Consider the following 21,881-nt stretch of genomic DNA (forward strand, 5'->3'; position numbering starts at 1 on the left):
TCTGGTATGGCAAGAATGTAGGTACTGCTGAATTTGGGTCTCTGGGATGAGGCGACACATGTGGATCAAGTGCGAGTTGGGGAAAATATAGAGGACAATGAAGGAAGGTTTAAGGATAAATAGTCTGCGTTATAGGATGTTGAGGTGCCTGTGTTGGACTGGGGTGGAGAAAGTTAAAAGTCACAACACCAGGTTATAGTCCAACAGGTCAATTTGAATGTACAAGCTTTCAGAGTGCTGCCCCTTCAGGTAGTTTGTGGGGCAGAAGCATAGGATACAGAATTTATAACTAAAAGATCAAAAAAAGTGTCATATAACTAATTCAGTGTATTAAACAAAGGTAGTTTGCTGTACAGTCTCTAATCATTTGGAATGGGGATGCAGGTTTCGATTGACTAAATTGTAAATCCCAGAATTTCTTTCAAGTCACAGCCCTGGGATAACCCAAGGTTTTATCAGTATTTAAAAAAAGTGACACCTCAGCTCAGACAATGCATTAAAAGGTGTGAGGTTGAAGTCTGTCTGTATCCCAACCCGGCATCAGACTGGTTCTATTTCCAAAGTAGGAATTTATAAAATGTCACAGTGTGCGCTTTTTGAACAGTCTGTAGGCAATCAAAATAGAATGTATCTGCAAATAAAGATTCACCCTGTAAGTTAGTGTGTGTGAGGGAGAGGGAAAGTGTGTGTGTGAGAGTGAGTGGGTGAATGAGTGACAGAAAGAGTGTGCACATGTGTGGGAGAGAGGGGGAAGTGTGTGAGAGTGAGAGAGAACGTGTGAACACACATGTGGGAGAGAAGGATAGAGTGACAATACGTGCATGAGCGTGTGCTTACATGCTTGATACAGTGTGTGCGCGCGCGAATGTGACAGAGTATATGCCTGTGAGAGGGTGTCGAAACCATGCAGACGCTATAGCAATGGATGAATAAACAACACAACACAACCCAATCACCACACAAGGATGTTATGTCCCAGTGGGGGAATACTTCAGTGGTCAAGGACATTCAGCCTCAGACTTTCGGGTGAACATCCTCCAAGGCAGACTTCGGAATACACAATAGTGCAGTCACCAAGCAGAGGCTGATAGCCAAGTTCGGTAACCATGAGAACAGCCTCAACCGGGATCTTGGATTCATGTCATACTACGAGTGACCCCAACACACGATTCACTCACACAGTCTCTCTCTCTCTCTCTCTCACACTCACACACACACACCCCTATGGGGTGAATTTGCAGATATATTCTATTTAATTCAAAACAAAATCTGTGGGCAAAGTGAAATTTTGTAAATTCCTACTTTGGAAGTAAAACCAGTCTGACTCCAGGTTGGGATACAGACTCCAACCTTACACTTTTAATGCATTGTCAGGGTTGAGATGTCACTTTTTTTTTTAAATCCACTGATAAAACCTTAAGTTTTGTCAGGGCTGTGACTTGAAAGAAACGTTGTGATTTAATATGTAAATCCATCGCAACCTGCATTCCCATTTGAAGTGATTAAAGACTTAACAGCAATCTAGGTTTGAATCAGTTATATGACACCTTGATCTTTTACCTATACATTCTGTGTCCAATGTGTCTGCCCCACTTGCTACCTGATGAAGACGCAGCAATCTGAAAGCTTGTACTTTCGAATAAACTTGTTGGACTATAATCTGGTGCTGTGTGATTTCTTTAACTGTATTGTATAAGACTTTGTTACTTCATTTCAGTCTTGAAAAGCTTTCAGACTACTGTGAGATTTGCAGATCATAATCGTAGTGGACTCCAGAATCCTTTCTCTCTATCTACCCCACAGTTTGTGGAACAATTTGCTGAAAAGTAGATATACCTGGACCTTATGACATTCCCTCATCAGATTGCTTGCAAGCTTTAAAAGGTTCAATGCAAATGCGGCAATCTGACATATTACTCCATTCTGCCTAAAAGTTTTTTGAGCAACCTCTAGACAAGCAAGTGTTAATTGGAAAAGCTGCAGAATTTACTTCTGTTTCAAAAGCAGTAGGCAATTTTGAAGGGAGAGCTATCTGCAATAAGACTCTTATTTCTAAGCAACTGGCTGAAGGGATGAAAACACAAGCCACACTCAAAAAATAAATATTTCTAGAAGATGCACTTGAATGTATCTATTAAAGCAGCTGAGAGATCTGCACTGCAGTACTATATATTTCACAAAATCATATCAGAAATCAATAACCAAGGTGATTGCAGCTTAAATGAAACTACATTGCATCCGCATAAATAAACAAATCTCAGTACAGATCTAATTCCTCTAAATTTAATCTGCCTCTTGTAGTGAATTACCTATTGAATTATTGGAGACAAAGCACAGTAACACTAATGAAATAGACAATATAAAGTACTGTTGCATGATAGAAAGAGCCACCATTTCCCCAAGGTTAGAAAATGCTTCAAATTTTTTCACGTTTGACCAGAATTTGGCAGACAATTGGCTTCAGCAATTTTTAAAAAATCATTTCCCGGATATGGACGTCACTGACTGACAAGCATTTATTATTGTCCATTCATAGTTGCCCTTGAGAAGGTAGTGTTGAGCTGTCCTCTTGAACCACTGCAATCCATTTCTGTGGGTGGTCTCACATGCCAGTAGAGAAGGATTTTGCCCCAGTGACACTGAAGGAACAGTGATATATTTCTAAGTCTGGTCATCAGTGAGCAGGTTATTGCTAAGCTGCTCACTATCACTGTTGATGACAATTTCTATCATCTGACTGATGATCATGAGTAGACTGACGAGGGTGGCACGGTGGCACGGTGGCACAGTGGTTAGCACTGCTGCCTCACAGCGCCAGAGACCCTGGTTCAATTCCTGCCACAGGCGACTGTGTGGAGTTTGCACGTTCTCCCAGTGTCTGTGTGGGTTTCCTCCGGGCGCTCCGGTTTCCTCCCACAGTCCAAAAATGTGCAGGTTAGGTGAATTGGCCATGCTAAATTGCCCGTAGTGTTAGGTGAAGGGGTGAATGTAGGGGAATGGGTCTGGGTGGGTTGCGCTTCGGCGGGTCAGTGTGGACTTGTTGGGCGGAAGAGCCTGTTTCCACACTGTAAGTAACTTAATCTAATCTAATTAGTGAGGATTGATTCATCCTGCTTTGTGTACACAGGACATAGCTGGGTAACTTTCCTCATTGTCAGGTAGATGTAGTGGAATAGCTTGACTCTGGGTACAGGACGTTCTGGAACACAAGTCTTCAGTACAACTGCAGAAATGTTAGCAGGGCCCGTTGCTTTTCAGTACCTATCACCTCCAACTGTTTCTTGATACCACATTGAGTGAACCAAATTGGCTGAAGACTGACAACTATGAAGCTTAAGATTTCTGCAAGACGCTGGGGTGGATCATTCATTCTTCTGAAGATTTTTAACGAATGCTTCCTTTGCTGAGTTTCCCCAACATTGCGGATGGGATGTTTGTAGCGTTTCCATCTCCAGCGAGCTGTTCACCAGCATTCCTGACTGTACGTGGTAGGACTCACATGCGGTTGTTACTGTTACAAATAAGGTCATGGACAGATGCATGTGCAGCTGGCGAGAATGAGGCAGAGTATGTTTCTTCCCCCATGCTGGTTCCCTCACCACCAGATGCAGACCCAGTGTGGCAGTCCTTTAGGAATACCCCAGCTTGGTTAATAGGGTTATTGCCAAGCTACTCTTGATGGTGGACATTGAAGACCCCAGCCAGAATTATATTTTGTCACCTTGCTACTTGTCCCAAGTACTGTTCAACATGGAGGAATACTGATTCAACCAATTGGAGCTATTCACAATAATCAGGAAGTTTCCTCCCCCATGTCTGACCTGATATCATGAGACTTTATGGTGTCTGAGTCAGTGTTGAGGACTTCTGGGGCAGCTCCCTCTTGACTGTGTAGCACTGTGCCGGCACCTCTGCCGTATCTGTTCTGCCTGTGAGACATAGCCAAGGACAGTGTTGTTGTTGACTGGGATGTGTGTGATCTAGGATTGAGTGAGTATGGCTATGCTAGGCAGTTGCTTGACTGGTCAGAGACAGCTCTCCCAATTACAATAACTAGAGAAAGCCAAAAAAAAACTTAGCCACACCCGAATAGTACATTTTCACAACCAGATCAAAACAAAATCACATTGAGACACGTGGGACTAAATTGGATAGATCCTGAAAATGGGTAAATGGATTGCCATGAGCTCATGTCAACTTAATGCTGTCTGATTATCTGCATGATTGATGCTGACAGCCAGTTTTAACAATATTGCTGAATAGTTGTATGTGACAGCAGCTCTGGGGAGGATAACTAAGAACAGTTAGTGCTATAAAATGGGCTGAATCTAACCTGCACTTCTTAAAAAGGGAGGTACACTATGGGGCAGGAATTAAATCTGACCTGGGATAAAAGAGGAAAGAATGACTGAACAAGGGATAGAATAGGCTGCAAGACTACTGGATGCTACACTGGAATCCCTGGTGAAAAAAAGGCACCCAATCTGTAGATAGGTGTACAGAAATCCAATACACATTCAAAGGGCAGTGGAAACAACTGGTTGTGGAGGTTAAAACTAGAAGCTAAGAGAATCCAGAACCAGTGCTATAAGAAATTCCATGATTTCAGATGAATGGTCAATGCCAAAAGCATAGTCTCCAAAACCAAAATCCTATGAATTGCAACAGTAGCATCAACCGTAGATCAATTCATCAAACTCTAGCACTTGTTGCTAAACTCTATCCAGACTCCTATCTAACATCTATGAACTTCACCTCAATCTCACACAGAGCTGCTGAAAGCTTCAGAGCCACATCACACAGCCCACAAACTGAATAGCTTTTCAATCTGAACAGCACTTCATCTAAACAGATCGCATGACACTTAGTGACAGATGTCCCTTTCTCCTGTAGGACAAAGGTGGCACACAGAGGTAGCAAGAGCTAACCAGATAAAAGTGGGCACTGCATTTTGATGGAATAGCACACAAAGAATGAACTTTGATGGGGGAGGGGTGGATGCAGAACAGAGTGTTTTGGTGCATTGGGGGATACAATTACAGTTTGTGAGCGATATCAAGGAGTGTGAGGTAGCCTTGCACCAATTTGGCACAGGGTTTGACAGAGTCCATCCTTTCAAGCATGCAGCTGGTGACGAACACCAAACTGGGTTAGCACCATAAAATGCAGTATCTGATGTCATAGGTTCTGCTGCAGCACAAGCAGGAGCCAAACACTATTTCTGTGCTGCAGTAGAAATGCTCACTGCAGTGATCAAACGCAAGGTCAGCTTGCAACCAATACTAGCTTAGAAGTTGTAAGCTCAGACATTGTTCTGGATGGCTGTGAACAAAAGCATGCAAAAGTGCTTGCAGAGTGTAACAGAAATCTAACAATTTAACTTCTAACATACTGCCAGGATTGAAGCGCTGCCTTCTGGGAGTCCAAGTGTTGTTACAGAGCACAAGTTTGCTGTTCTCTCAGGACAACTGTTTTTGATACTTCCACCCACTTAAGTCAACTAGTTCCCTTGGTGTTGCCCATCAGCAAGTTGGCCGAGGCAGCAGTCCATGCCAGGTGATCTAGTTCAGTTAAGCTTTTAAAAGGTTCAGAGTTGAGTTTGTCCTCCATGATATTCAGCAGCATTCTAATATGCTGCAGCCATTGGGTTAGCACCAGCGTCAAAAAGGCTGTCATCTATCAGCCACTCTTTGGTTTCCGCTGTGATTCAAATGCAACTGAAATTACAGGTTGCTAAAGAAGCTGAAAAATGTGTTGCTGGAAAAGCGCAGATCAGGCAGCATCCAAGGAGCAGGAGAATCGACGTTTCGGGCAGGAATCCTGAAGGGCTTACGCCTGAATTGTCGATTCTCCTGCTCCTTGGATGCTGCCTGATCTGCTGCGCTTTTCCAGCAACACATTTTTCAGCTCTGATCTCCAGCATCTGCAGTCCTCACTTTCTCCTAGATTGCTAAAGAATGAAGGCACCATGACTGCTGACAGCACACCAGTTGTTCACTGGATTGTATTCTTGCCAGTCAGTCAGTGAGACATTGAAAGAGTTGAACCTCTTTCAGTTAAGATGACATGCAGTAGCCAAAATGCAATACACTTGCCATCAACAACATCCTCCACATGTTGGAAAGACTTTCCAACAAGTTAGCTCTGATAAAAGAAAGTGAAATGTCGCTAGCTTCCTTCGCATAGATCCTCAACAATCCCCCATATCCAACCATGGATGGCAATCTGCAAAATGTTGCAGATGTCTCCAGTTCCAGCCAAGAACAAGCCACACACATTAAAACTTTGTTGCCACGGTCACCTTCACAGCCACTAGAAATGTGATCAGTGTCCAGTACTCTCAAACGTAGCGGATATCAGATTTCAGCAATGACGTCCTTCATAAAGCACGTATCTAGTACATTTCGGGCAATTGCACAGACTCTACAAGAATGTGTTGGGTGACCTAACTAGGTGGATGTAAACTTCAATTTCATTAGGTTGAGATGCTGAGATAAAGTTAAGAGCACATTCAAGGTATATTGACAACTATGTTCATGGTGGGCTTGTGCATATATTACATGCCATAAATACTCATTAACTTGAAAGAGTTTTCAATAAAATTCCACTCTTGGAACAAAAACAACAGCACAGGAGGATCTTACAACATCCGGTTCATGTTTTTTTAAAAATGGCATGCACAAGTTGGCTTTGTTTAGTTGTGACTAAGGTAAGCAACTTTCCAAAGTTCAAGCACTGGTGATATAAGGTAGTAATTGTGGAAAGGTTGCTGCTAAGGTGGAGGAAATGGAGATTAAAGGGAAGATGGTCAGATTGACTACTGTACCACCCTTATGGATAAAATATCCCATCGAAGGACACCATCCAATGTATTGGGAGGCACTAACACTATGGTGATTGGGATAGATTTGCCACAGATCAAGTATGACTTTCTTAATCACTTTTTGATATTATGTTAGACTTATGTCACTTTTGCCATTTGCAAAGTTACCACTGCACCCTCGTTTCTTTTCCTTGCAACCATCATTGATGTTTGAACAATTCGATACAGAGTCTGCTATTCAATCTGTGGATAGTCCTTTACTCTGTTTTGCATTCATCAACCTCAAAATGTTTAGAATCCAAAACTGACATGATCAAATCACAACTGCAGCTTTGATCATTTTGTTTATAAATCCTGTACAATGTCGTCATGTATGCAGTCCTTCACATTACAGTATCAACAAAAAAAACTTGTTGAATCTATTTTGAGAAGGAACAACTGAACAGTGTTTGGTTTAATTTACACCTTTTCCAGCTCTAAAGCATGAAAAAAAAGGTTCCTCACTGTTGAGACAGTTGTAATTTTACTTTGCTGAATCATTCACAGCAGGTTCCGTGGATAAGAGGGTGAGGTATTGGCAGGGGGCTGGTAGCAGGTTTGAGGCCAGTCAGACCTTGGACCTGGTTTGATGTGTTTTTCTTTTAAACTGAGTCACAGTATCACTATCCTACTTCTGGGTTTCCCAACCAAAGTGTGGACACATCAATGGCTCTCATATCAATTGAAGGATCCCTGCAAAAGGAATCATTGAATAGATCATTGACATTGGAGATCTATCACTGTCAACAGAACAATACAAGGATAGATGCACAATGTGGAAAGACTGCCAGGTATTGGATTCTTGCCTGAATTCTGAGGGCCTAAATAAAAATAATATTGCCATAAATCTCTAGGCAAGGAGGAGGAAAAAGCATACCCAATAGATGTATCCCTCCTCTTTATGGCCACTGGAGAATGGATGTCCCGAGATTTTATCTATACCAGGTGTTGTGAACAATGGGCCTGGCCACACTGCTGTAAAATGTACCAAACAGTTGTACTGTACTGTACAGTAACACCTGGCCTTTGTGGAGACAGAAAAACCACATGTCCAGCATAACGTATCTTGTAAATATTAACTAATTGTAAAAGCAGCGAAAGAAACTAATTGGCTTTGCACCTTAACTACTATCAACTTATAAATTTTACATACAAAATATTTATGGTTAAAAATAAATGTACTCTGATAATGCAGTGTGACATGATGAATGTGCAGAATGCACCAGTGCAGATAATCATTCCTCCATGAAACCTTCAAGGAAGAGATTGTTAGGTTGTTAAGTAGTGAGCCAGACATCACAAGTGATCAAAGGCAGTGGAGGAAAGTCCCTGCAGAGGGTACCAAGCTCTGTTCTGCTGGGTACAAATTCTGAGCCTCAAGTTCATCCACTAAGAGGGCTATCCAGAGCTGCAACAGAAAAACATGAGCAGTTCCAGCAGCATAGCCATTACAGACAAAGTTTGAAGGAAGTTGTCTCTAGAATGAGTGCATGACACCTAAAACCTCTGTGCTGATGTCCATCTTCATGAATAGAGTTACCACCTACATGGAGACTCAGATATGACAGGCAACTAAAGGTATGCTTGCCCTTACTAATGGCCTGCACCCTCCATCGGTCATGGGATGGACAATAAATGCTGGCTTTGCCAGTGCATGACAAATCCCATAAACAAACATTAAATAGAAGGCTTTGTTTTGGCGGTTTAGCATCTCAAAGTGTGGAAAAAGATTCTACTGGAATTTTCAAGGGAGCCACAAGAGGACAGGTAGACAAAGGGCACATGAAAACAGGGACAAGGGTTTTCAAATCCCAATGGGGATTAAGATGGAGGCAGCTGGATGTGAATATCCAATCCACTGGAAGACTTGATTGGCACCATACTGCTCCCTAACCATTTGTCCAGGGACAAGATGGCCAGGTCAACACAATGCCTATCCACAATTAGACGGTTCCCAATTAGAATATTTGAAAAGTCCTTTAAGGCTAATTGTCAGGCACTGATTGGAAATTTCTAGCTTCCCTGAGACATCCAGGATTAGGCATGCTACCTGTACATGGCCTCCCAACAACAGACCAGGGCCTAGCACTCACATGCAGGCTTTGAGGCCCTCTATGCCTTCTGGTTATTAGTGGTTGCAGGTTGCCCAATGGATGGGAACACTCTCTACAATGTAACATAGCTGAAGACAGTTCACTTGCTTTCTTTAAACAGAACTGTAGGACTCTGCTTCTCAAAAATTGCAAGGCATAAAAATTAGATTCCAGCTTCAAGACCCTACTCTCCATTCTGAATTGGATGGATAGCCTTCATCTCACCACTAATTAGCTAATTCAGGGAAAGGGGCACTGCTCAGTTACTGTCCCTCACTGAATAGATTTATGACATATCTTGCTACACAAATAAAAAGAACTGCAGATACTGGAAATCTGAAACAAAAACAAAGTGTCTGGCAGCACCCAGAGGTTATCTGGACCATACTTTTAGAAGCCTATTGGAAGAGTCTCTGGCCTGATGTAGCCAAGATCCCTTGTTGCTAGCCTTCTTCCTCTTCTGAAAGATAAAGGAAGTGTTCCTTGCCCTTTGTTTCCTGAAGCTTTAGTCCTCTCTGCAATGTCATGTTGTGCAAGTCAAAGCAAACGGCTACCATTCTAGACACCTTTGCTGGTACAAACTGAAGCACAACTCAAGTGTCCAAGGACCCAAATACTACCTTCCGTAAGCTAATAGCTTGCTCCATTAGTGCTGTTATGCTTACGTAACTCCAGCTGTATCTGTGGTAGGGCTCCTCACAGGGATAGTAACCAGATGCTTGGAAAGTTGCCTTTATGTCCAAGGACCCATCTGCTGATTCGGTTTGCAAGTGCAAAGGGATGGGACTACAAAATGCATCTTGGTAATTCCAGGTATCCTGCCAAGCCATGTATGAAAATTGTCTGAAGGTCACAGAACAGCCAAACATTGGCGAGTAGAACTCCATTTGACTGACAGATGCTCCAGGCTGATCTGGTGGTGCTCCGAGTGCTGATCATGACTCTCCAAACCGTGGGAATCCAGGCACTGCAGTCTTGTTCTGACATTCCATAATTAGCAGTTCTGGTAATATCAAAAATGTACTCATGCAGGATTTCACATCCTCCCACGCACATGACACAAAACATCTCTGGAAGGATTTGGAGATAAAGAAATTCAGGCCATTGTGACCTTGTCAGCCACTGGCAAGGAGAGTCCTCCTGGCCTACTTGGAAAAAAGTCTTGTTCCAGGAGGCTACATGTCAGCAACCAACCTGCTAAGATAGTCTCAGCTTTCAGAGGCATTGCGGCTCAAAACTGGTTTTTGGGATATCGCTTCCTTCAAACTGAAGCTCTGCATCTCTTCTTTCTGCCATACAAGCCATTGTGCAGACAAGCACGGCTGCTTCTGCACCTTCTGTTACAACGTTCATGGTAAAACTGCATAATTTGCTCAGATACAGCAATGAAAGCCAACAAGGAAGTGCAGATAATTGTTGAGTACAAGTCTGAGACAGCAGGATTAACCTGTACAATTTTAGAAATCACCTTTAAAGCAGTTAAAGCACACTCTCAAAACAAGTACTGTGGGCAAAGGCCTTTCACTTTGGCAAGGAACCAGCTGTCCTATTTCAGTAGTTAAAGACATTCCAAACTGTCAGCTTCAAATAACCAAACCGATCTCCATTGTACTCGAACGTCATTGATTCCGATATCTTTCAAACAGCTCGGGATACCTGGTTGTTAAAAGTGGAATAACAGGTGTTTTTAATTTCTATGGGATTCTGGGTAATCCAAGATAGAGGATGGGAAAAATGTCTGGCTGTAACAGCTGCTCCTTTTTTGAGGTATTTTAGATGCTGGAGGCGATTTCTTCAAATTCCAGGAGCAGCAATTACTGTTTTATAAAGGTAAAAAAACAATGACTGCAGATGCTGGAAATCAGATTCTGGATTAGTGGTGCTGGAAGAGCACAGCAGTTCAGGCAGCATCCAAGGAGCAGCGAAATCGACGTTTTGGGCAAAAGCCCTTTATCGCTCACCCGAATTACTGTTTTATATGCTGTTGCATTGTTTTGGAACTTTGGAAGAGACATTTGGATGGGCTGGGTGCTGGCAGGTGGGATTAGATTGGGTTGGGATATCTGGTCAGCATGGATGGGTTGGACCGAAGGGTCTGTTTCCATGCTGGACATCTGTATGACTAAAATATTTAAATACTAGAAACCTCCAAACATATAAATTAAATTCCAAAGTGAGCAGGATTGTGTTGGATTTCCAACATGCCAGTGTTTTTCCTGATGTTTTAAACTTGGGCATGCAACAACACCACCACCACCCCTATATCGCAACTCCTCCCAACAAATTATGCAGCTAATTATTTTTTTCTAGCCTCTCAGGAGGGTCTTCTAGATGGGTGAATGGACTTCCTTGAAGAGTAGCTGATGTTTTGGTCACCCTTAAGAAGACAGCTGCAAACCATCTGCTACTTTCTGAACTATAGGAAGCACAACAACCCTGTTATCACTGGCAGTAATTGAGCTAGAATGGAGCACATGGGAAGGGCTGGAAGGTGCAGATATGTTGAAAAACAGTTGGTAGGGGTGGGGTTTTCAGGACTGGAGAATATAAGGCGTTGTTTATCATCAACACAATCTATTCCAAAAATTAGGATTAGCATCAGTAGGTGCAGAGAACTCCCCAATTTATTATCCCATTGAGCCTTAGCCACACTTGCAAGAATTATTCACTACTGTTCCAATGTGAATTGCTTCAATTTCCTAAATGACTCACCCTCACAGTTTCTCACATTAAGATTAACAATGGGCTTAATCTTGTATGTTTTTGGCTAAGTGCAAGAGTGCATCAAATATTCTGCAGGAATTCTCACCAAGCAAGATTTCTTGGTACATCTCATCAAATACACCTCATTAAAATACCTACCACACCTGGATGTCATTTCTCATGTCTGATTCCAACCCCATCTTACCACACAGTTTCATCAGCAGATATCCACTGCCAAGAAATTTTTAAGAGGCTTCTTTGCATCCAGGTGAGCACTGGCATTTCAAAGCTGTTCTGCTCAGTCATGTTCATTTCTGCAAGATGTCAGAGGAGGTGAAGGTGGCCCTGCAGGGATCTGGAGGTCTTGGTAAAGCATGTGGAGCAAAGGAGAGGTGTCTTCCTTCCAGAGGACTGTCAGAGGCCCCCATAATACCTAACTCTGGCTGATTGAGGTGACCTTGGACCAATGCAAAAGAAAAGCCATTAGTGCTATACGAAAGTCAATGAATTTCTACCTTGCACCAGGGTAATGGCCACACTCTTCTCTTGCACCCACCTCCTGTCAAGACTCATGCCTCCACACTCACTATTGCCTGCAGTAACTTCCCTTCCTTGCTCTCTTTTCTCCTCTTCCTCCCACACCACTAATCCCATATGGCCTCTGCTCAGCCTACTCAGTCATTAATGACATTTCACCACATTACATACCACCTGAAATGGGACAAAAAGTTGGACCATCCACTTTATCTCAAGTATCACTGGAGTAAACAGCCCATAACAGAGCAGAGAGCGTCTGTATGCCTGGTAGAGTGCCAGACATTAGGCTCCTCACATCATATGAGAAGAGAAAGTTGGCCCATACAGGAGAAGACCAGGATTGCTCCTGTGAGAATGCAAAGACATCCATGTCCTGCCAAGTACGCATCACTCTTCAGTCCACTACAATTCTCAGTACCCTGTTATAGTCTCATTCATTACTCAACACTTCTAACCATACAACAGGCATCACAGGCATTCATTTGACCTGCTGGTAGCACCAGTATCGCCAACACCTCTGTGGTGAAACAGCTGACTCCCTCAGAAGCTACCTCCTTGACTTTCCAGGACATGAATACAGAGACCTCAGAGGAAGGATTGGCACGGCTGCCTCCTGCAGCCTTCACTAGCTGGGAATCCAGTGCCTTGGTGTGGTGGTTAAACCTAAACAGGTACGGGTACACAATCTGGTAAGGATATCACTGAGACAAGTCCACAGCCGGTAGCAGAATAATAGCCCAGGCTCAAAGGATTGCTGGATACCAGGCACCTGCTGGGCTTCAGGCAGGAGGGGACTCTGTGGTAACGACCTGAACAGGAGCAGACACACATGTAGGATGCAATGGTCCTTAATGTCAAGAAGCTGCAGCCAGTTGTGCGACCATCTGGCTGCCTCCACAACCAGGTTGCCATGTAGAGCCAGATTCAAACCCTTGTGGTGTGCCCCTCTCCAGGACACCCCTTGAACACCATCACCCAACCACTGGTCATCAGGACCTAAGGCATGGAGACAGGGGGACAACGAACCTGTCACACACTCCAGGTAGCCCTTCCTCATGCTGCTGGTCAAAAGTATAAAGGATGGCATGAAATGATCTGGACGTTGAACTCGGCCTTACTTGGCTCCTCGTGCGATTCGGTCACAAATCTTTCCATAGCTCACATTGCGCGACCCCTGATAAATTTGGCAAAAGTGTCAAATTGTGACTAATTTCCAACGAGTCTGCACTCACCAAGAACTAAAAAAAAACTACCGACCCATTTAATGTGTTACCTTTACTCAGGAGTGAACTTCAACTGCAGGAGAAGTTGTAATAAAAAGTGTTTTGATCCTTCAATGGCAAAACTGAGTTAACGCATGAAGAAGAAATGAAAAAAGGTATTAAGGTCATTTCATTTATCACCCTACCCATCATTTCTGTTTAAAATTCAAATGCATTGCTAATCACCTTTTCCTCAAAAACCTGCACAATTTACCTACTTTTCTTTTGTTGTTACTGAGAACCTAGCCCTTGCATTTATAATTTCAATAATACTCTTCCACATTTTTTTAGTGATTCTACCATAATTGCCACATTTAAATTACTTAAGCCACAGAAATACCTAAATTTGTATAAATTGATGAAGTTATACATGCTACATCCAATGAACTTCAAATGCCAAATTCAAATTTTATGGTTCAAATGTCAAAAATACTTAATGTCTTTCATGGATTAAGGAAGCTCCACCAATCTATCCAATTACGGTAACCGACACCAATTCTGTCACCACGTTGATTCATATTCCTTAGGATCAATACCTGACAGACTACCTCAACATTGGTCTTGTAAATTTTAACAGACCCAAAAACATTCAGCATGTTGTGAAGATTTTCAGATTATATAATAAGATTGAAAGACTAAGGAATACAAACTTAGAAGCAATGCCCCAGTATAATTTCATCATGTTCTAGATCCCAGTACCACACAAATACCCTTACGCCATCTACCCTGCTGAATTCTATCTGATCACCCCTCAACTTTCTAAACAAGGTAAAAGAATTTATTATTTTATGTGCAATCTGGTCTTTAGTCCTTGTACACAAATGATTCTCTAAATTCTCAATAAGCAGGTTATCTGGAGAAAATGTTTGTCTAGAATGTCATAACAGCTCATGCTGATGCAAGTTAATGCATTGTTGACAGAGTATCAAGCTTGATGCTAAATCTTGTGATTCACATTTTGCTACTTGCATTCATTAAAATCAATTTACAGAAGTGCAAAAATCATTACCAAGTACAGATCAGAACACTAATTTCATGACCTACATTTATCTGGAAAGATTTTCCCTTGTTCTTCTCTCTCTGCCTGAAGCCGCACACATAACTGAGTATAAGTACTTTCTTGTATTTCTTTACTTCCTCCATGGCCCTTTGGAAGCTGCTGTCAATCTTCCATTTAATATGAATGATAGAACAGAATATTTTAAGATGGAAAGATTAATCAGTGCACAAATATTAGATGCTCTGCATGTAGGTAAAACAAATCATGCTAATTTTTTTTTAAAAAATGATATTTTTAATGGCAACTGCGCACAGGTAAGTAGCACTGGTCTGTGAATGAAAAATGTATATTTGCAATCCTGCGTTGGTCATTTCAAACTGTTTCAATATTTTGATATGGAGGTATCAAGTTTGCCTTCTTTCTCTCAAATTGCAAGTAAAATGTCAGTGTGTCCTACAACATGGAGGAACAAGAGTCCTTCACTTCAGTTGGACATTCTAAATATAGTTTGTTCTTCAATAAGTGTTTCATAAACTAATAATACACTTATTTAAAAAAGCTTCTCTACAATCCTAATTTAACTAAAATGTATTTATTTGTGAAGGATCCAGATTTTACAGAAAAATAAACCTGAGAAAGGTCATATTGCCAGGTTGGATATAACAGTATTTGCTACAGAAATCTATGTAGTCACCTCTAGGTAGTCACTGGCAGAGGTTTGGGAGGAAGAAGCTTGCCCCTTCTTCCAGCTGGGACAATAAATGTCATTTTTCTTTTATTAAAAAAAACATACAAAAAAAATTTAAAAAAAACAAGCTATGAAGATATAGTTTGAATAATTTGTACTTTGGATTTGTTATTTGTCCTTGAGATCAATAAAGAATTACACATTTCAGTCACGTTATTTTTCCAACTCTACATAGGATACAGAATAAAATATCAAACTTCCGGTGGGTTTTATCACGACACAGAGTGGTTAACTGAAGCTCAGGGACAGTTCACAATTAGGAACAATATAACTCAAACAATTTAGGGAAATGCAAATTGCATAAAAACACCATATCCAGATTTTTTTTGTCTTTGTCCAATACGTTTGGTAACTAAAATTAGAAAACTAGTAAATAGGAAAAAAAAAAAATCATAAAGCAACTGCTTTTTGCAATACATAGCATACACTGTGCTTACATTTGTATCACAAAACACAGCCAAATTAATAGCTTCTTTGATGGTATTTTCTTTTTGCACTCCTAGTTCCATCACTTCTCTATACTCACATTGGGACGAACGCCTAGTGATAATCTGTATATCACATCGATAATAACTTTCAGAAAGGCAAGAGATTTTAAAAGTTTGGTATTGAAGGGCCACTTATTAATTGCATCATGGCGTTTTGAAATTGCCACAATTTTATTTTCCAACATTGTTCAAATCAATATTTAGGTTGAACTGTTTAAAAGTAGGCTACAGAGCAAGATATTCCATTTATGATAGGCCAATTTAATTTCATGATATCAAGTATTAGAATTCTCAATATTTCTATAGCTGGTAGATGATAGAAATGGGGTTATTAGATTAATATTCTTCAATTACAGGTACAGAAATTACAAGTAATGTTTTTTAAATTAAATAAATTCCTTTTATTTTCCCCATCTAATATCTGGTAGTAAAAGCCAGATTGATTGTATTAGTCCTAATGACACTCAAGCCAGCTTTAAATGTGACTGGAACCATTCTTGGATTCTGGTCGCTTTAGTCCTCTTATATCTTTGAAAAAAAATCTATCACCCAGTCCCTCCTACAGTTGTGTTAAAGCATTTGAACAGGAGGCAGGAAAACTTGTAGTTGAACTGAGTAAAAAGGAAAAGGCACCTGAAGTATAGAACCCCTGCCTCTTGAACCATGAGTATAGCAGCAGGTAAAGCTGAGGGTGAGTAGTTTCCCACAGGGATGAAAAGAAGGTCTAATATTATCTATAAGGATGGGTCATTCAAGATACGACTGATTACAAACAAAATTACAAATAGTACTGGTTAGGATTTGCCAATAAAGCGCCACTGTCTTTGGGTAGTCTCTGGACTGTGGAAGTTTGGGAAATATAATGGAATAAAAAGTATCTGCATTAATAACACAACACATCCTTAGATGGCTACTTCTCCCTGTAGTTAAAGCTGCCACAATAGGTCTAGATACAAATGATAATTTGTTCAACATCTAACCAGTGTATCAGTTGAAGTGCTAAAATAGCCTTTTACATTTTTAGGCTGGCTGAAAGAGGGAAGAGAAAAATAAAGCACACACCAGCAGGGCTCTCTCTTCTCCCCCCTCGATGGTTACCCAATGACACTGGGTAAATAGAGCAAGGACAGAGAGAATTTGGCTTAGCAAAGACCGTCTCAGTACAGATTAAATGGCTTATTGATGCTCAGTCTCCAGGCTCACATGAAGAATAGCGACTTGAGCTAGACTCTGGAGGGTTACAAACCAGAGGATAGCTCAGCAAAGGTCAGCACCTTGAAGAGGAGAGAAATAAAACAGCAGTTGTGCTTTTTAGGAAGGCACCACATTCCAAATTTATTCACCCTGCTAAAGTGTTTTTTCTTTAAAAAAAACACATTCTGATAAAATAAATAATTGCAAGCAAGCATTTACCCCAGGTTTTTTTCTTAATGAATAATTTAAAACAATAAACTATTTAAGCCATCAGTGGGAGGTGCCTTTAAGTATGTATACATTATACTCAAACCATATACACATAGTTAAATACCAGGCTCTGTCATGAATAGATAGTGGCGAGTGAGTTCTTGCTCATATTGGACTAAAGTACCAACGCAATATCTTTCGTGGTTTCATTAATCATTTAAGCAAAGCTGCAGCACATTTTCTGCAATACACACATTCTGCTCTCAATTCCTGATGAATGAATAACCGCACTCAACCATGTATATTAAAGCGTCAGAACCCATTAACCCTTTATCAGACTGCAATTTACCAAGCCTGTTAGTAACAAGAAAACTACTGCAACACGTACTTTAAGATAAATCAGACGTGGCTTAAGTAATTATTTTGCAATAATCTCATCTTCCAAAGTGTAGCAAGAAAGTTGCAGTACCTCCCAGAAACTATCAGTCGTTTCCTCTAATCCACTAGATTCCTCGTACGAGCCTGACATCTTCGATATAACAGAAAGACCTTGAATTATCTGCACCGTTACTGAGCTTCAAATCTTCATGCACTGCAGAGAGAAAAAAAATGGCCCAAGCATTACAGAAAGCCTCATGCATACAATTAAAAAGGTCACTGCGAACCTTCACAGCTCAACACCCTCAACCCTTGCAGGCATCACATATACTATAAACCTCAAGAACAGTGCATTAACAGAACTGGACTGAGATAAGAAAATAAATGTCAAAATGAAAAATGTTTTAAAAATAAGCAAACAAGCAAACCTCATCTCATAGAAATCCCCTTGGTGGTTTTGTTAATAGCTAAACCATAATTCCCACTTGGCCTATCCTGACGAGTTTGAGCGATAGAGGCGGTGAATTAGTGCCGAGGATTAATCTGTGCCTGAGCATTAGTTGAGCTACATCCTTCAGAGGGCATGTGATAGCCTGCACATAGTTCGGCTACACAGGTTCACGGGCACCAGAAGCAGAAGAATTTTAACTTATACAGGTTCAGGGCAGTCACAATCGGAGCAATTTCGTGTTCATAATGTAGCCGCAGGGATTCCAGTGACATAACTGCAACATGAACAGCTGAAGGGATATTTTTTCTTCAAATCTGAGCTTGGCAGAACCGTTCTATGAGCTTCAAGGCAAGCTGAACATACAATGTTTTATAAGACTGCAAAATTTCTACTGCATTCAATTCTAGTAAAATATACTCCAAATTTTTAGCTAAATACATTTTTTAATACAATTCAATAAAATTGTAAATTAATTAAATTGATTAAATTTCCAACAGGTACGTCAATTAAATATGACCTTTATTACAGAATCCAGCGATAACCTACAGGTTTGTGTGGATGAAGTTTATCCAGCTTGCCTATGCTTGATGAAAGACAGATATTTAACCCTACAATTCATAATTGTCTCCATATTGTCTTGATATTAATAAGGATTACTTATTTTTCAAATCAATTGTCAAGAGCATTCATAAACTGAAATTAGATTCAATAAAGGGTCAAAATCACTGGCTTAAAATGGCTACAGCAATTACCTGACTACTCAAGTTTAACCAAGCTTCATGAAATCAATGTAGAGTAAATGAAAGCAGTTAGAATTGAAATTAACATTTTATCAAAAGGCACCAAGACCAGTCAACTCAGGCAGGTGTGAAAAAAGATTCAGAAACATCGATCTTGAAATTTACCTCTGGAAATTTTCACATTTAGAGATACAGCCCCACCTACAATTAGCTAACTCAAAAGAATTAACAAAGGCAACACGGTGGCTCAGTGGTTAGTACTAATGCCTCAGCCCCACTGACCCAGGTTCGATTCCAGCCTTGGGCAACTGTGCAGAGTTTGCACATTCTCCCCATGTCTGCATGGGTTTCCTCCCACAGTCCAAAGATGTGCAGGTCAGGTGAAATTGGCCATGTATAATTGCCCATAGTGTTAGGTGCATTAGTCAGAAGGAAATGGGTCTGGGTGGGTTACTCTTCGGAGGGTCGGTGTAGACTTGTTGTGCTGAAGGGCCTGTTTCCACACTATAGGGAATCTAATCTAGAAACTTCTGAAGATTGAACACACAAAGCATATGGCATGAATGTCAAGGAGCTACATGTGGCAAAGGAGAGATTTGTGACAGCGAAACTGAAGCTGAAGAAAGCTTTCAAAAAAAAGGAAAAGCACCTGATCACAAGACAGATTAAAAATAAACATCAGAATATAGAAGTCAATACAACACATGAAATGTTTGCTGCTGCTGATGGTCAAGTCACCAACTAAACAACCTTGGTACGTGATAATACTTTACATCACAGACACCCTCAGGTTTTTAAAACTGTATATTCCTCCACCTTCATTTGGCAATATCAGTTTTTAACTTCTTACCTGTGTGGATATTTGTTTTATGATTTTTTTGTCAAGATTAGCAAATTTTTCATAAACATCCACTCCCTCCACCACCAATGCTCAGTGGCAGCAGTGTGTACCATCTGCAAGATGCACTGCAGAGATTCACCAAATATCCTCAGACAGCACCTTCCAAACCCACGACCACTTCCATCCAAAAGGACTTGGTCAGCAGATACATTGGAACGCCAGCATCTTTAAGTTCCCCTCCAAACTACTTGCCATCCTAACTTGGAAATAAATCACCATTTCTTCCCTATCGCTGGGTCAAAATCCTGGAATTCCCTCCCTAATGGCATTATGGGTTAATCCACAGCAGGTGGACTGCAGTGATTCAAGGCAGCAGTTCACCACCACCTTCTCAAGGGCAACTAGGGATGGGCAACTAAATGTTGGAAAACCAGCAACACCCACATCCTACAAAATGAGTAAAAGACATAATAAAATTGAATTAAGCTTGCCGTATAATGGTCTCCTTCTGCTAGAAGAAATTAGTTAACATTTTTTTAAATTTGTGGAGAGAGTTTCAGCATTGTGCTGAAGAGTGAATAAATCTTCCTAAGTGAAGAGAGTAAATACCAGAGAAACTTAAAGTCTGACAGCCTGTGGGCAGAGAAACAGAGTTAATGTTATGACTCCCTGTATTGTGGAAGATTGAGAAGGGGTGAGCTGACTCACTCTTCTCCAATATTCAGCAATTTATCTTGAAATACATTGATGGTCTTTGCCAAACACAGCAGCATTTTATGCACAGCAAGATCCTACAAACAATACTAAAGATGAAGGAACATGTCCTCCAGTTCACTTATATTCTTCTATTGGACATGGGCATTGTTGACAAGGCCAACATTTGTTGCTCATCCATAGTTGTCCATGATTTGAATGGCTTGCTTGGCGATTTCAAAGAACAGTTAAGAGTAAACCGTGTTACTGTGGTTCTGGAGTCACATACATGCCAGACTAGGTAAGTCTGGCAGATTTCTTCCCACAATAGGGGACATTAAAGCACCAGATGGGTTTTCCCACTTACCAGCAATGGTCACCATTAGGCCAGCTTTAAATTCAAGATTTTATTTAATTCAACTTTCACCATTAACAATGTTGACACTTAAAGCAATGTTCCTAAAGCATTAGCCTAGAGCTCTGGATTACAGTCCAGTGAGATTACCATTATATCACGGCCCTATCTCACTTACAGATTGGGGGGGGGGGGCAGGACTCCTTCTGCTTTAAATCTTCTTACAATGCCAAAGCTTAGCTGAACATTTCTTTGCTAAAGTCGCACAAATATTTTCACCGTGAATTCTCTTGCTCTCCATCACCTGACACTCAAAAAATATTACACTGCTACATCTCTTTCCTGTCACCAAGCCTTTATTTTATTAAAAATAAATAGTAGGCGTGAACATAACAACAATCACTTTCTTAATCTGCTAACAGAAGGCACATTTCTGAAGGAAATACCAGCTCTTCAGCTTAGGAATGAAAGGCATTTTCAAGGAGATGTGCAAGCAGAACAGGTGGAGAGTATGCCAGCATTTCCTACTAATGGCTAGTTTAATCTATCTGATGCTATCATTTTACTTACAAGTTATTTTGAGGGAGGCAGCATTGATGGGATGTTATGGAAGGAGGATTACAGCTACTCTCCTGCTGGAAATCTGTGGGTGATTTAATTGGCCTTATTGACTATTGACTCATGTCCCACTGAGATTGAAGTCCAGCCAATGAATGGAGGTATTCAATGATGGACCATCAATTTATATGACCCCCCTTCCTACTCCTACAGTTCCAATTGTCAGAGATCCAAAGCTGTAGCTACCAGCAATTCTACAGATATTACTGCCTGCCAAAATGATGAGCTGTTAATTGTGGATATCTTTAATTCTTATATTGCAAAAATTCATCAGAGGGCTTCAATGTAAATCAACAACATTTCTGATAGTACTTTCAATCTTTTGTTGCTGGACAGCATTCATAGCCACTTACTTAAACATTTTGCTTCTGGATTCTGCTGCTAGTAGGTTCTTAATCAACTCTTCATCCTGACTGTTTTACAGGGAGCTGGGAATTTCAATCCTGCCCACAGTGAGAGATTACATAGGTGGGGAATAGGCTGGAATGAAGTGTAACAGCTGTGATGGCCAGCTCTGTAGGATTGGTTAATGAAGATCTGGAAAAGTATCAAATCAAGTTGAAGGTTAAAGAAAGAAATACAGCCATGGAAAGTTACAGGAGCCAGTGTTGTGATTTTTGTGGTGAGTGTACTTCCTGCCTTGGAAAAATAATCTGTTCCTGCAATATTTGAATTATTTAATATAAATACTGTACACACTGAAGGAAC

The 21,881-nt window shown here is 40.8% G+C and overlaps 1 protein-coding gene across 5 annotated transcripts in view; it reads right to left on the reverse strand.

Moving 5' to 3' along the window:
• Window positions 1-21,881, reverse strand: part of pacsin1b (protein kinase C and casein kinase substrate in neurons 1b) — a 343,930-nt gene that overhangs the window by 95,116 nt on the left and 226,933 nt on the right. For 3 of the 5 annotated variants that reach the window (XM_072563328.1, XM_072563327.1, XM_072563329.1), the window contains one exon: window positions 17,567-17,689. In XM_072563328.1, the coding sequence (XP_072419429.1) occupies window positions 17,567-17,626 (60 nt within the window). In that variant the 5' untranslated portion in view covers window positions 17,627-17,689. Of the gene's footprint in view, window positions 1-17,566; window positions 17,690-17,903; window positions 18,068-21,881 lie in introns of those variants that run through there. The other 2 variants (XM_072563326.1, XM_072563330.1) reach the window with 2 other exon arrangements.

This window comes from Chiloscyllium punctatum, chromosome 45 (genome assembly GCF_047496795.1).
Source record: "Chiloscyllium punctatum isolate Juve2018m chromosome 45, sChiPun1.3, whole genome shotgun sequence".
NCBI classification, from domain to species: Eukaryota; Metazoa; Chordata; class Chondrichthyes; order Orectolobiformes; family Hemiscylliidae; genus Chiloscyllium; species Chiloscyllium punctatum.